The sequence below is a fragment of the Podarcis vaucheri genome (assembly GCF_965113315.1).
Source record: "Podarcis vaucheri genome assembly, chromosome: 2".
Lineage (NCBI taxonomy): Eukaryota > Metazoa > Chordata > Lepidosauria > Squamata > Lacertidae > Podarcis > Podarcis vaucheri.
Genome location: NC_138760.1, coordinates 114,183,931 through 114,195,995, shown reverse-complemented (window position 1 = coordinate 114,195,995; position 12,065 = coordinate 114,183,931). Strand labels below are relative to the sequence as shown.

At 45.7% G+C, this 12,065-nt stretch overlaps 1 protein-coding gene across 1 annotated transcript; it reads left to right on the top strand.

Annotated features, from left to right (window-relative positions):
* Window positions 1-6,801: 6,801 nt before the first annotated feature.
* Window positions 6,802-11,512, top strand: LOC309525316 (uncharacterized protein). Its single transcript, XM_082210889.1, has 3 exons — window positions 6,802-6,901; window positions 9,360-9,482; window positions 11,113-11,512. The coding sequence occupies exons 1-3, from the start codon at window positions 6,841-6,843 to the stop codon at window positions 11,289-11,291; spliced, it is 363 nt and encodes a 120-aa protein (XP_082067015.1). The 5' UTR covers window positions 6,802-6,840; the 3' UTR covers window positions 11,292-11,512.
* The last annotated feature ends 553 nt before the right edge of the window (window positions 11,513-12,065 follow it).

The window sequence follows — 12,065 nt, the reverse complement described above, 5'->3', positions numbered from 1 at the left end:
AATAGGGCCTCCCACTGCCACCGCACAATTTCTGTTCTCATCCTGAAGCAAAGTTCTTAACTCGAGGTAATATTTCTGGGTTAGCGGAGTCTGTAACCTGAAGCGTCTGTAACCTGAAGTGTCTGTAACCCGAGGTACCACTGTACTGTGGTGTTAGCTGTATAAGCCCTTGGCCAGTGGGTGGAGGGAGGTTAGTTACAGTTTCCCACTCCCAACATGACGTCCTGACTCTTTTAGCCCTACATGGCTTCTAGCTGCCACTAAAAATACTCATTCTATGTTTGTAAGGAAACAATCTTTTAGCAGGGCAGAACCTTTGAAACTCCCATGTTGAGTTGGAAGACACCACAAAGGGTCATGTAGCCCAACTCCTGCAATTGGTTTAGCCAAACCTATCCAGACATGCGGGACGTGGGTGGTGCTGTGGGTTAAACCACAGAGCCTAGGGCTTGCCAATCAGAAGGTTGGCGGTTCAAATCCCCGTGATGGGGTGAGCTCCCGTTGCTTGGTCCCAGCTCCTACCAACCTAGCAGTTCGAAATCCGGTCTTAAAGGAAAACAAAATTAAAAAATTCCATCCGGTAGCACCTTAGAGACCAACTAAGTTTGTTATCAGCATGCGCTTTCGTGTGCATGCGCAAGGGTGGAGGAAAGAAGTTCACTGCGCAGGGGGGGGCGGGGACGTCAGGGGGGGGTCCAGTGGTCCGGGATCTAAGCTTGCTCTCTAACTGTGTCGAGCGTAGACATTTAAAGTCGCTGATGGGGGAAATCGATTTTACGAGGCAAGACCCTTAGCAAAAGGTTGCTGTGCCGAGCGCGCTCGTAGAATCCTACAGTTGGAAAGGACCATCCTTATTTAGGCATATTCCAAGGCACTCAACTCACTCCCATTTGCCTGTATCTTGGCTTGTGGAGGAGAGCAAAGTTGCTCATGTGCCCCACAGGGGACGCGGGTGGCGCTGTGGGTTAAATCACAGAGCCTAGGACTTGCCGATCAGAATTCTGGTCGGCGGTTTGAATCTCCGCGACAGGGTGAGCTCCCGTTGCTTGGTCCCTGCTCCTGCTAACCTAGCAGTTTGAAAGCACGTCAAAGTGCAAGTAGATAAATAGGTACCGCTCTGGCGGGAAGGTAAACGGCATTTCCGTGCACTGCTCTGGTTTGCCACAAGCGGCTTAGTCATGCTGGCCACAGGACCCGGAAGCTGTACGCCGGCTCCCTCGGCCAATAAAGCGAGATGAGCGCTGCAACCCCAGAGTCGGTCACGACTGGACCTAATGGACAGGGGTCCCTTTATCCAGACATGCAGAATGTTCACATGCATTTAAATCTTGTTTTTCAGCTATTGTTGATTTTAATCCATTTCTGGAAAGTTTTAAATTGTTGACTTAACTGATTGTTTCATTGTTTTATTCTTTTCGTAAACCGCTTTGAATTTCTAAAAAAAATTGACCGGAAGAATTAGAAACCAGGAAGACCAAAATGTCAATAAGGAATGGGGGAAAGATATCATTTACCATAAAAATCATTGTAAACAATTAATTTTTTCCCGCAGGACTGGAATGACACTTGTAGTTTAACGTTGGAGAATGGTTGCAATGCAATTTCAATAGAATTGGATTCATAGAGAAGACACAGGAAGAAAAAAATTAACATAAAGAGCCACAAAGGGGAGTGCATGGGAATTTATGGAATTCTCTTTTTGTTTTGGTTGTTTGACAATTGCTTGTAAATTTCAAAATCTGAATTTTATTTTTTAAAGGTTTTTAAAGAAAAAATTACAATCAAGCAGTATTTCAATTTTAAGAAGCATAATTAAATAGTTGCAGGAGGGGCAGATCTTGTACCTATTGCAAAAGATGTGTAGCTCAGGCCACCCCCCGGAATCTGGGTTGGTGTAGTTCCAAATTGAGGAAAACTGGGACAGCAAAACTCTCACTTACCCAGACTGACAGTAATAGCCACACATCGTTTTCGTCCTATACACATTCTCCTACCAGCGAGACACGTGCCGTCTAGTTCATAGAAACACGCTTTGCAGTAGAGGCTCCCTAGAACAGGGAACAGGATGAGACCTGCTAGCAACTCCTTGTAAGCAAAGATTTAATGGAAGATGCTGCCCCACAGAGCTCCAAGTACAACTGGGAGAGATCTCTGCCAGAACCCATGGAGAGCTGCTGCCAATCAGTGTAAGGTAAAGGGCGCCTGAATGCTTAAGCCCAGTCAAAGGCAACTGTGGGGTTGCGGCGCTCATCTCGTTTTCAGGCCAAGGGAGCCGGCGTTTGTCCGCAGACAGCTTTCCGAGGCATGTGGCCAGCAGGACTAAACCGCTTCTGGCGCAACGGGACACCGTGACAGAAACCAGAGCACATGGAGACTCTGTTTACCATCCCACCAGAGCGGTACCTGTTTATCTACTTGCACTGGCGTGCTTTCAAACTGCTAGGTTGGCAGGAGCTGGGAAAGAGCAACGGGAGTTCACCCTGTTGTGGGGATTCGAACCACCAACCTTCTGATCGGCAAGCCCAAGGGGCTTAGACCACAGTGCTACCCACGTCAGTGTGGAATACTGAGCTAGAAGGACCCAGAGTCTGAACATGTTAGCATCCTATGTTCCTAGTTGTGATGACACACCTCTAGAACTCCGCTTTCTTAAATTGTTTTGTTATTCTTTAAGATGCATTTTTATAAAAATTATTGTAAACCACTTTATTCAATATTTAAAATTTCCAGGTGTATGAAAGCTGGACAGCCTGGAAAAGGGGCCCATAGAAAAGGCAATAATACAAGAAGCAGCACAATCACAGATCATAATTGCAACTGGAGAACTTACCAACCAGTTCCAGGCAGAGCAGAATCGAAGTGGCGAAAAGGAAAGCCTAGGCCATGTTGTCCTTCTCAGTCGGGGACGATCTGCTCCTCAACAGACAAAGAGCAGAGTGCATAACCTGACTATTGTTTCACTTGCATGCCACTTTTGTACATTACGGCACTCGAGGCACCTAGCTAGTGTGGTGTAGTGGTTAAGAGCAGTAGACTCGTAATCTGGGGAACCGGGTTCACGTCTCTGCTCCTCCACCTGCAGCTGCTGGGTGACCTTGGGCCAGTCACACTTCTCTGAAGTCTCTCAGCCCCACTCACCTCACAGAGTGTTTGTTGTGGGGGAGGAAGGGAAAGGAGAATGTTAGCCGCTTGGAGTCTCCTTCGGGTAGTGATAAAGCGGGATATCAAATCCAAACTCCTCCTCTTCTTCTTGCAATCCACAGGAAAAGCAACATGTGCACCTGCAGGCGGTGTCTTTGGGTAACAGTTTGAAACATAGCTAAGAATGAAGCAAAATCCAAGAATCCCATTTCCCTTACAGAACTGCAAGATAATGGAACATCAGCAAATCACAAGGCCGCCATCCATCAGATTATACAATCAATTAAACAAACGAGTCAGGATCTGCAGATATCCAGCACACCTTTAAAGGCCAATTTCCACCATTTATTTCATTTATTGCTAATAATTGATTGATTTGTTTTGCTTTTGTTTTAACTATTTATTTGGGCTTCTACCTTGTATTTTTATCTTGTGAACTGCCCTGAAATCTTAAGATTGATCAATCGATCAAATAAATAAATAAATAAATAAATAAATATTAAAATTTATATACTGCCCTTCATCCAGAGATCACAGGGCAGTTTATAAAACATGTATGCATTGCTTTACTCACACACAACTAACTTTTACTCTGAGCAATGAATTACATTGCAATGAATGGCCATGACTAACATAGGTCCATTAATTTCCATGCACCTACTCTGAGTAAGAGAGAAGGAAAACTCTGGTCCTCCATCTCCACTGCCTTGCGAGACATCTTTGGGAAAAGAAAAGGCTAGGGAGTTAAACCCTACCCAAATCTGGAGTAGAGTCCCTAAGACACCTTGTACGGTCATACCTCATGTTGCGTCCACTTCAGGTTACGTGTTTTCGTGTTGTGTCCCGCGGCAAGCCAGAAGTACCAGAACAGGTTACTTCCGGGTTTCGCCTCTTGTGTATGTGCTGACACGCTAAATCATGCCGTGTGCCTGCGCAGACGCAGTACTTTGGCTTACGTCAGTTCCGTGTTATGGACGGGCCTCCGGAACGGATCCCATCCATAACACAAGGTTCCACTGAAACCTCCTTCTGGCAACTGCTGCTGGTGCCAGATGTATTGTTATTGTTCTGCTTTCCTTTGGTCCACATCAGAGAGGCCAAGATAGGCCGGTCTTGTTGTCTGGGCAACCCAGGACCTCCATACAACCTGCCTAGGCTTGTGCCCCAAGGAGGTCACTTTAAAGTCCTAAACAGCCTCGACCCAGTATACCTGAAGGAGCATCTCTACCCTTATCATTCAGCCCGGACACTGAGGTCCAGCTCTGAGGGCCTTCTGGCTGTTCCCTCTCTGCGAGAAGCCTGGTTACATGGAACCAGGCAGACGGCCTTCTCGGTAGTGGCGCCTGTCCTATGGAACGCTCTCCCACCAGATGTCAAGGAAATAAAGAACTATCTGACTTTTAGAAGACATCTGAAGGCAGCTCTGTATGTTGTTGTTTAGTCGTTTAGTCGTGTCTGACTCTTCGTGACCCCATGGACCAGAGCACGCCAGGCACTCCTGTCTTCCACTGCCTCCTGCAGTTTGGTCAAACTCATGCTGGTAGCTTCAAGAACACTGTCCAACCATCTCGTCCTCCATCGTCCCCTTCTCCTTGTGCCCTCCATCTTTCCCAACATCAGGGTCTTTTCCAGGGAGTCTTCTCTTCTCGTGAGGTGGCCAAAGTATTGGAGCTTCAGCTTCAGGATCTGTCCTTCCAGTGAGCACTCAGGGCTGATTTCCTTCAGAATGGATAGGTCTGATCTTCTTGCAGTCCGTGGGACTCTCAAGAGTCTCCTCGAGCACCATAAAGAACTATCTGACTTTTAGAAGACATCTGAAGGCAGCTCTATATAGGGAAGTTTTTAATGTTTGATTCTATTTTTAATATTTGTTGGGAGCCGCCGAGAGTGGCTGGGGAAACCCAGCCAGATGGGTGAGGTATAAATAATAAATTACTACTACTACTACTACTACTACTACTACTACTTTGGTGCTGCTAACGCAGCCATTTGACATCACCCCTGGAGGCGCACTCCATTGTCACTCAAGACACACAGGTGCAAACCACAAGTCAAAGTTAATTAAAGACAATCTGTGGTATGTACACAGCCAGACTGAAAGTTTTGTGCTCCCTGCCCCCCCCCCAAAGCAATATGAAAAGGTCTCCTGGGATGTGGATTCCCACTTTCACTGTTGTTGAGACTCACCAGAAAGCTGGTTGCAAAGGACAGAAAACTGTCCATGGCACATTTTGCTACCTTTTCTCTTTGTTGGTGTAATGAAGTTGATGGTAGGAGACTCAGTCAGGGTTGGGTGAAGGTAGAGGAACAGAAAATGTAGGCCTGGGAGGAGTCCTGGCTTGAGGAAGAAGGCCCTCCTTACAGAACCCAGTTTGTATAATGTGAACCCAGCTGGGCAGATTCAGAAACTTTTAAAAAGAACATTAGGTACGTTCAAGAACTACAACCATGCCACATTCTTGCAAATCACTAGATGCTTCCTTGATCTAGTGCTGCACAGTGTGTTCAGATTAAGCCGGTCTCATTACACCCACCTCAGCGAGGCTGCTAATCACCTCCAGCTATTAATTAATAACCCAAGATCACAGCATCTTTCCAATAGTTCCTGGTCTTTCATGCAGGGTCAAAATGTCCCTCACCTGGCTAGTCCTCGCTCTCTGAGGACATCTATCTCCAATAACACATATAATTCTGTATCTTATCAGAGACTCTTTCAAGTTGCCAAAACCACAATTCCTCCTCAGCCTTCTTAATCCTGAGAAATACAAAGCCATAGTTTGACCTGCTTTTGTGATGCATGGAAAAAAAGGAAATACTTGTTTCTTTCAAAAGTTTCATTCTGTTTAGGCATGCGGGATTCCTCAAATTTATACATTATTTATTTAAGTTTGTATTTTCAAACCCACCCACCCCAGAAACAGAAAGAGCTTCTTTTATATATACTTTTCAAGTTTATACATTCCAATAGTTTTATACATTTCACTAATTTTACATTCATTTTGACATTTCAAAACTTGACTTCCATCCCCCTCTTTCTGCAGTTCCTTAAATTTGTTTTGAATATCTTCTGCATATCCAAATTTACTTAATTTACTCATTCATCTTTTCAAAGACATACTCTTCTAAAACCGCAGGTTGTCACAATAATCCTGCCAATGTTTTATTCTGTTTATAATCTATCCGTAAATATTCAATAAACCATTTCCATTAACCTACAGCAAAGTTATTATTAATGCCCAGTGCCTTCTTTTCACAGGACAAAATGGATTACAATGGTACCTCGGGTTAAGTACTTAATTCATTCTGGAGGTCCGTTCTTAACCTGAAACTGTTCTTAACCTGAAGCACCACTTTAGCTAATGGGGTCTCCCACTGCCACCGCCGTGCCACTGCCGCACAATTTCTGTTCTCACCCTGAAGCAAAGTTCTTAACCCGAGGTACTATTTCTGGGTTAGCGGAGTCTGTAACCTGAAGTGTCTGTAACCCGAGGTACCACTGTATTTGATCCTATCGCTTTTGCCATCTGATTCTCTTGCTGCTAAGTAGAACTCATACCTTCATCTGCTGGCTTAATCCACCAGCTGCCCACAGGGTGTGTTTCCCTAAAAGCCCACCTTCTAGCAGGGAGACTTTATCAGGCATCTCTTTCCGCCTTCATGAAAATTTCCACCAGCTGAGAAGAAGCAAGAGTTTCCAGCATGGTCCTGGCCCTTCTTTTTGCCACCTGTCTGCTACTTTGCCTAGATCTGAGCCTGGCAGGTAAGTCTCATTCCGGTGTAACCGTTTTCATTGAATTGCATTTGCCATTTTAGTGCCCATTCGCTCAGTTTGGAGAGGTCCTGTGAGAGCTCTTCACAGTCTCTTTTTGTTTGGAACTATAATAATAATAAAAGGGACATGGGTGGCGCTGTGGCTTAAACCACAGAGCCTAGGGCTTGCAGATCAGAGGGTTGGCGGTTCCAATCTCCACAACGGGGTGAGCTCCCGTTGCTCGGTCCCTGCTCCTGCCAACCTAGCAGTTTGAAAGCACGTCAAAGTGCAAGTAGATAGGTACCACTCCGGCGGGAAGGTAAATGGCGTTTCCGTGAGCTGCTCTGGTTCGCCAGAAGTGGCTTAGTCATGCTGGCCACATGACCCGGAAAAACTGTCTGTGGAAGTGGACAAATGACGACTCCCTTGGCTGGTAAAGCGAGATGAGCGCCGCAACCCCAGAGTCATCTGCGACTGGACCTAACGGTCAGGAGTCCCTTTACCTATAAAAATAATATTAATAATTTTATTATTTATACCCTACTCATCTGGCAGGGTTTCCCCAGCCACTCTGGGCGCCTAAACATTTCCACGTCCAAAAACATTTCTACGTCGGTTTGTGATTTTCCTCATGGAAATTCATAGAATAGAATGGTCGTGTCAGAAGGCACCACGGGGGTCATCGAGCCCAACCCTCTGCAATGCAGGATTTTTTTGCCCAACATGGGCCTCAAACCCAGAACCCTGGAATTAGGAATCATATGCTCTACAAACTGAGCTATCCCTTCAGCATTTTAGTGTGCATTTCTTTAAATATTGTTGTTGTTTAGTCATTTAGTCGTGTCCGACTCTTTGTGACCCCATGGACTAGAGCACGCCAGGCCCTCCTGTCTTCCACTGCCTCCCGCAGTTTGGTCAAACTCATGCTGGTAGCTTCAAGAACACTGTCCAACCATCTCATCCTCTGTCATCCTCCTCTCCTTGTGCCTTCCATCTTTCCCAAAATCAGGCTCTTTTCCAGGGAGTCTTCTCTTCTCATGAGGTGGCCAAATTATTGGAGCCTCAGCTTCAGGATCTGTCCTTCCAGTGAGCACTCAGGGCTGATTTCCTTCAGAATGGATAGGTTTGATCTTCTTGCAGTCCATGGGACTCTCAAGAGACTCCTCCAGCACCAGAATTCAAAAGCATCAATTCTTCGGCGATCAGCTTTCTTTATGGTCCAGCTCTCACTTCCATATATCACTACTGGGGAAACCATAGCTTGAACTATATGGACCTTTGTTGGCAAGGCAATTTTGGCCAATATAGGCATTTTTGCAAATCAAGATTCCCGGTTATAATGCATATTATATGTTGTTTTTCACTTAATACTTAAGTGCAAACCGAACCAAATTTCTCAACGCACACTAGACGTAGACAACTCCGATTTTGCCATCACATCTTCTCAACAGGAACTGGCTTCTCGGCAGATCTAGCTGTAGGATATTGTTACATGCACAGTTCCCTTCTCCAAGTGTGACTTGGTTCCAGGGGATCTAGTCCTTACTCAGAGTTTGGTTCCCTCAGAATAAGGTTACATTGGAGACTGGCATTTTGTAAAATTTGCATTTATTTACAATTATACAGGTGGAGACTCACAGAATTAGCACAGCAACAGATGCTGCTCCCCCATGGGGGGTGTTTTTTTTGGGGGGGGACACTGCACCCTAAAGATTCTGCCAGATCTCCGACTCAGCTTTTCCACCTAGAGCCAAACTTCGCTAAGTCAGGACTGCTTGTATTTCACCCAGAAGAAGAAGGAGCACATTCCATAGTGAAAATAAACATGCAAAAAAGTGCATTATACATGGGGAAGCGGCTTAGCAAAAAATGTATATACATACAGTATTAGGATAAATTAGCACCAAAACGATAATGTCTTTTTATGGGGATGGGGGGTGGGATTGCCAACAGATGTGGAAATGTGGAAAATAGAACTTAAGGTTGGAAAAATGAGAGCTGGAGAGATTTGCCCAGTCCTGAATGTGTGAAATGGCTCCATGTTAGGTAAAGGTAAAGGACCCCTGGACGGTTAAGTCCAGTCAAAGGCGACTATGGGGTTGCGGCACTCATCTCGCTTTCAGGCATTTGTCCACTGACAGCTTTCCGGGTCATGTGGCCAGCAGGACTAAACCGCTTCTGGTGCAACGGGACACTGTGATGAGTGCCAGAGCACTCATGGAAACGCCATTTACCTTCCCATCACAGCGGTACCTATTTATCTACTTGCACTGGTGTGCTTTCCAACTGCTAGGTTGGCAGAAACTGGGACAGAGCAACAGGAGCTCACTCCATAGCAGGGATTTGAACCGCCAACCTTCCAATCGGCAAGCACAAGAGGCTCAGTGGTTTAGACCACAGTGCCACCCGCGTCCCCACATTAAACCCAAACGACAGGGTATCTCACCTGCACTGCTTCCTGTGACAGAGCGCACCAGATGCTACAGCTGTCTCATGAACTACCCTGGATCTGGGTGCGTAACTGGAGGAAAGGCATGTTCGGCCGACCTAGACAGAGGACAGAATTGTATAACGCTCCATTTTTTCCACGGTAAGTTGTGGTCCTGTGACCACTCATTCTTTCTTCTGAATGGGCATTTTGTTTGTTTGCTGCCCCGTCACGAGGCAACTGTCTCGCTTTGCCAAATGGTAGAGCCAGCTGTGGAGCAGGTTAGATAGATAAGATAAAGATTTATTGATATTAGCCAATGGCCATAGCAACAGTAAAACATTACAGTATGTGCAGAAAAGGAAATTTGATAGAAAGGAACAATTTAAAGTCCTGCATCAGCAGTCAGTTAGTGGCCCTTATTCTGATTGCCCCTGCTATGAACCTAGCAACCTTTGCTGTTATCTGCTCATTTTGATCTGATAGAAGAAAGGACATTGTGGCAGTGGTTGAGCGCCCTGGGATGGTTAGTACGAGTGGGGTGATGATCTCGTTCCTCAGGTCTTTGTAGAGAGTACAGGACAGGAGGATGTGTGCCGCTGTTTCGGTGCTACCATCTCCACAGGGGAAAAGACGTTTCTCAGGCAGGATCTTTTGGAATCGACCCTCAAGTACCGCAGATGGCAAAATATCCAGTCTTGCAAGTGTAAAAGCACGTCTGTATTTTGGGATAATAAGTTTGTGCAGATATGGGGCCAGAGAATCAAAATGAAGAGGTGGTAAATGAACATACCAAGGGCAGAATTTCCTTATACAGTGGTACCTCGGGTTACATATGCTTCAGGTTACATACGCTTCAGGTTACAGACACCGCTAACCCAGAAAAAGTGCTTCAGGTTGAGAACAGAAATCGTGCTCCGGCAGCGCGGCAGCAGTGGGAGGCCCCATTAGCTAAAGTGGTGCTTCAGGTTAAGAACAGTTTCAGGTTAAGTACAGATCTCCGGAATGAATTAAGTACTTAACCCGAGGTACCACTGTAGTGGTCTGGAGCAGGTTTGAAAGTGTCCCAAGTAATGTGCCCCCCCTCCCTGAGCCCTAACAACTCTCACCCATGCTCCATCCCCCCCATAACCCCCCCCAATAGCCAGTCCCCCTTAGTAGAATCATAGGATTGTAGAGTTCAATGCAGAGGTTTTGGCTGAAGCATCCATGACAGATGGCCACCCAACCTCTGCTTAAAAACCTCCAAGGAAGGAGAGTTCACAGGAGACCATTCCATCTCCAGAATGGAGACCAGAAGCATCATTCCCAAATCTAAACTCCGTATTTTAGTACCACCGTCCGGATAAGCCATCCATATACAGTGGTACCTCTGGTTACGTACTTAATTCGTTCTGGAGGTCCTTTCTTAACCTGAAACTGTTCTTAACCTGAAGCACCACTTTAGCTAATGGGGCCTCCTGCTGCTGCTGTGCCACCGGGAGCACGATTTCTGTTCTCATCCTGAAGCAAAATTCTTAACCTGAGGTAAAATTCCTGGGTTAGCGGAGTCTGTAACCCGAAGCGTATGTAACCTGAGGTACCACTGATAACCTGAGGTATCTGAAGAAGTGTGCATGCACACGAAAGCTCATACCAAGAACTAACTTAGTTCGTCTTTAAGGTGCTACTGGAAGGATTTTTTTTATTTTGACTATGGCAGACCAACACGGCTACCTATCTGTAACTGAGGTACCACTGTACATGCAAGGGTAGCTCACCACTAGCCTCGCGTTTTATTACCTTTTTGCAGAAGAACAAGAGCTGTTGCGTGTCCAAGGTTGCACCAGGCCTGGTATCGACGTCTGTGGCACAGAACAGAAAAGCGGTGACTATACCATCAAATTTGAGTGCTGCGTGGAACCGGAGATGTGCAACAGGGTTTTCTGGGAAAGCGGTACAGATTATCCCGAGGATATGGATTCGTTGTGATCAGTCTCCAAAGCAGTCAGAGAAGGGCCTGTGGCTCGTGCTGCTTTCCTGACGCTCCATCATGTGCGTGCGCACACTGGCGTACTCCCCCCCCCCCCGCTCACTTAAGCTTCCCTCTTGTATGATTAGGGATAGGAGAGAAAACCGTATTTTAATGCAAACTCACCTCTCACTCATGTAAAACCCCCAGCCTAGCTATCCTTCAAAACGCATACTTCTACAAAATTCCCCCCCCCCCAAGAAAGCGTACCAAAAGAATGTAAATTAGGGGGAAGTGTTTTAAAAAGCACCCTTATTTTCATGGAACTAACACCAAAAATGCATTTTATTAGGGGAAATTGCTTGTAAACAAAATGCACATGAAGACAAAAATTCATATGTAGTTTTGTTCACTCAAGAAACAAAACAAAAGCAAACTATTGTGGGAATGGGGACAACTGAATTTAAGATTGGGGAAATGACAAAGGGAGAGAAACCCAAACTTGGTTGATTTGTCCACTCCTATAACATTTCACCGAGACCAGACGAATGAATTATCTTCCAGAAAATCTCATAGCCTTGTGTGTATGCACCAAATAAATAAAATCCAAATAAACTACATGGTAGTCCCAAAGGAAGTCTCTGAAATGCTTTATCTGAGAAACTGCAGACTGCTTTGCAATAGTCTCAGACTTTTGCACTTGCAAAGTCAATTCCCCAATGCAGGACATGGCTTATCCATTGGATCACACTGGAGGAATTCCAGTTGATCAGTCTAGACTGTTGGCAAGCTGT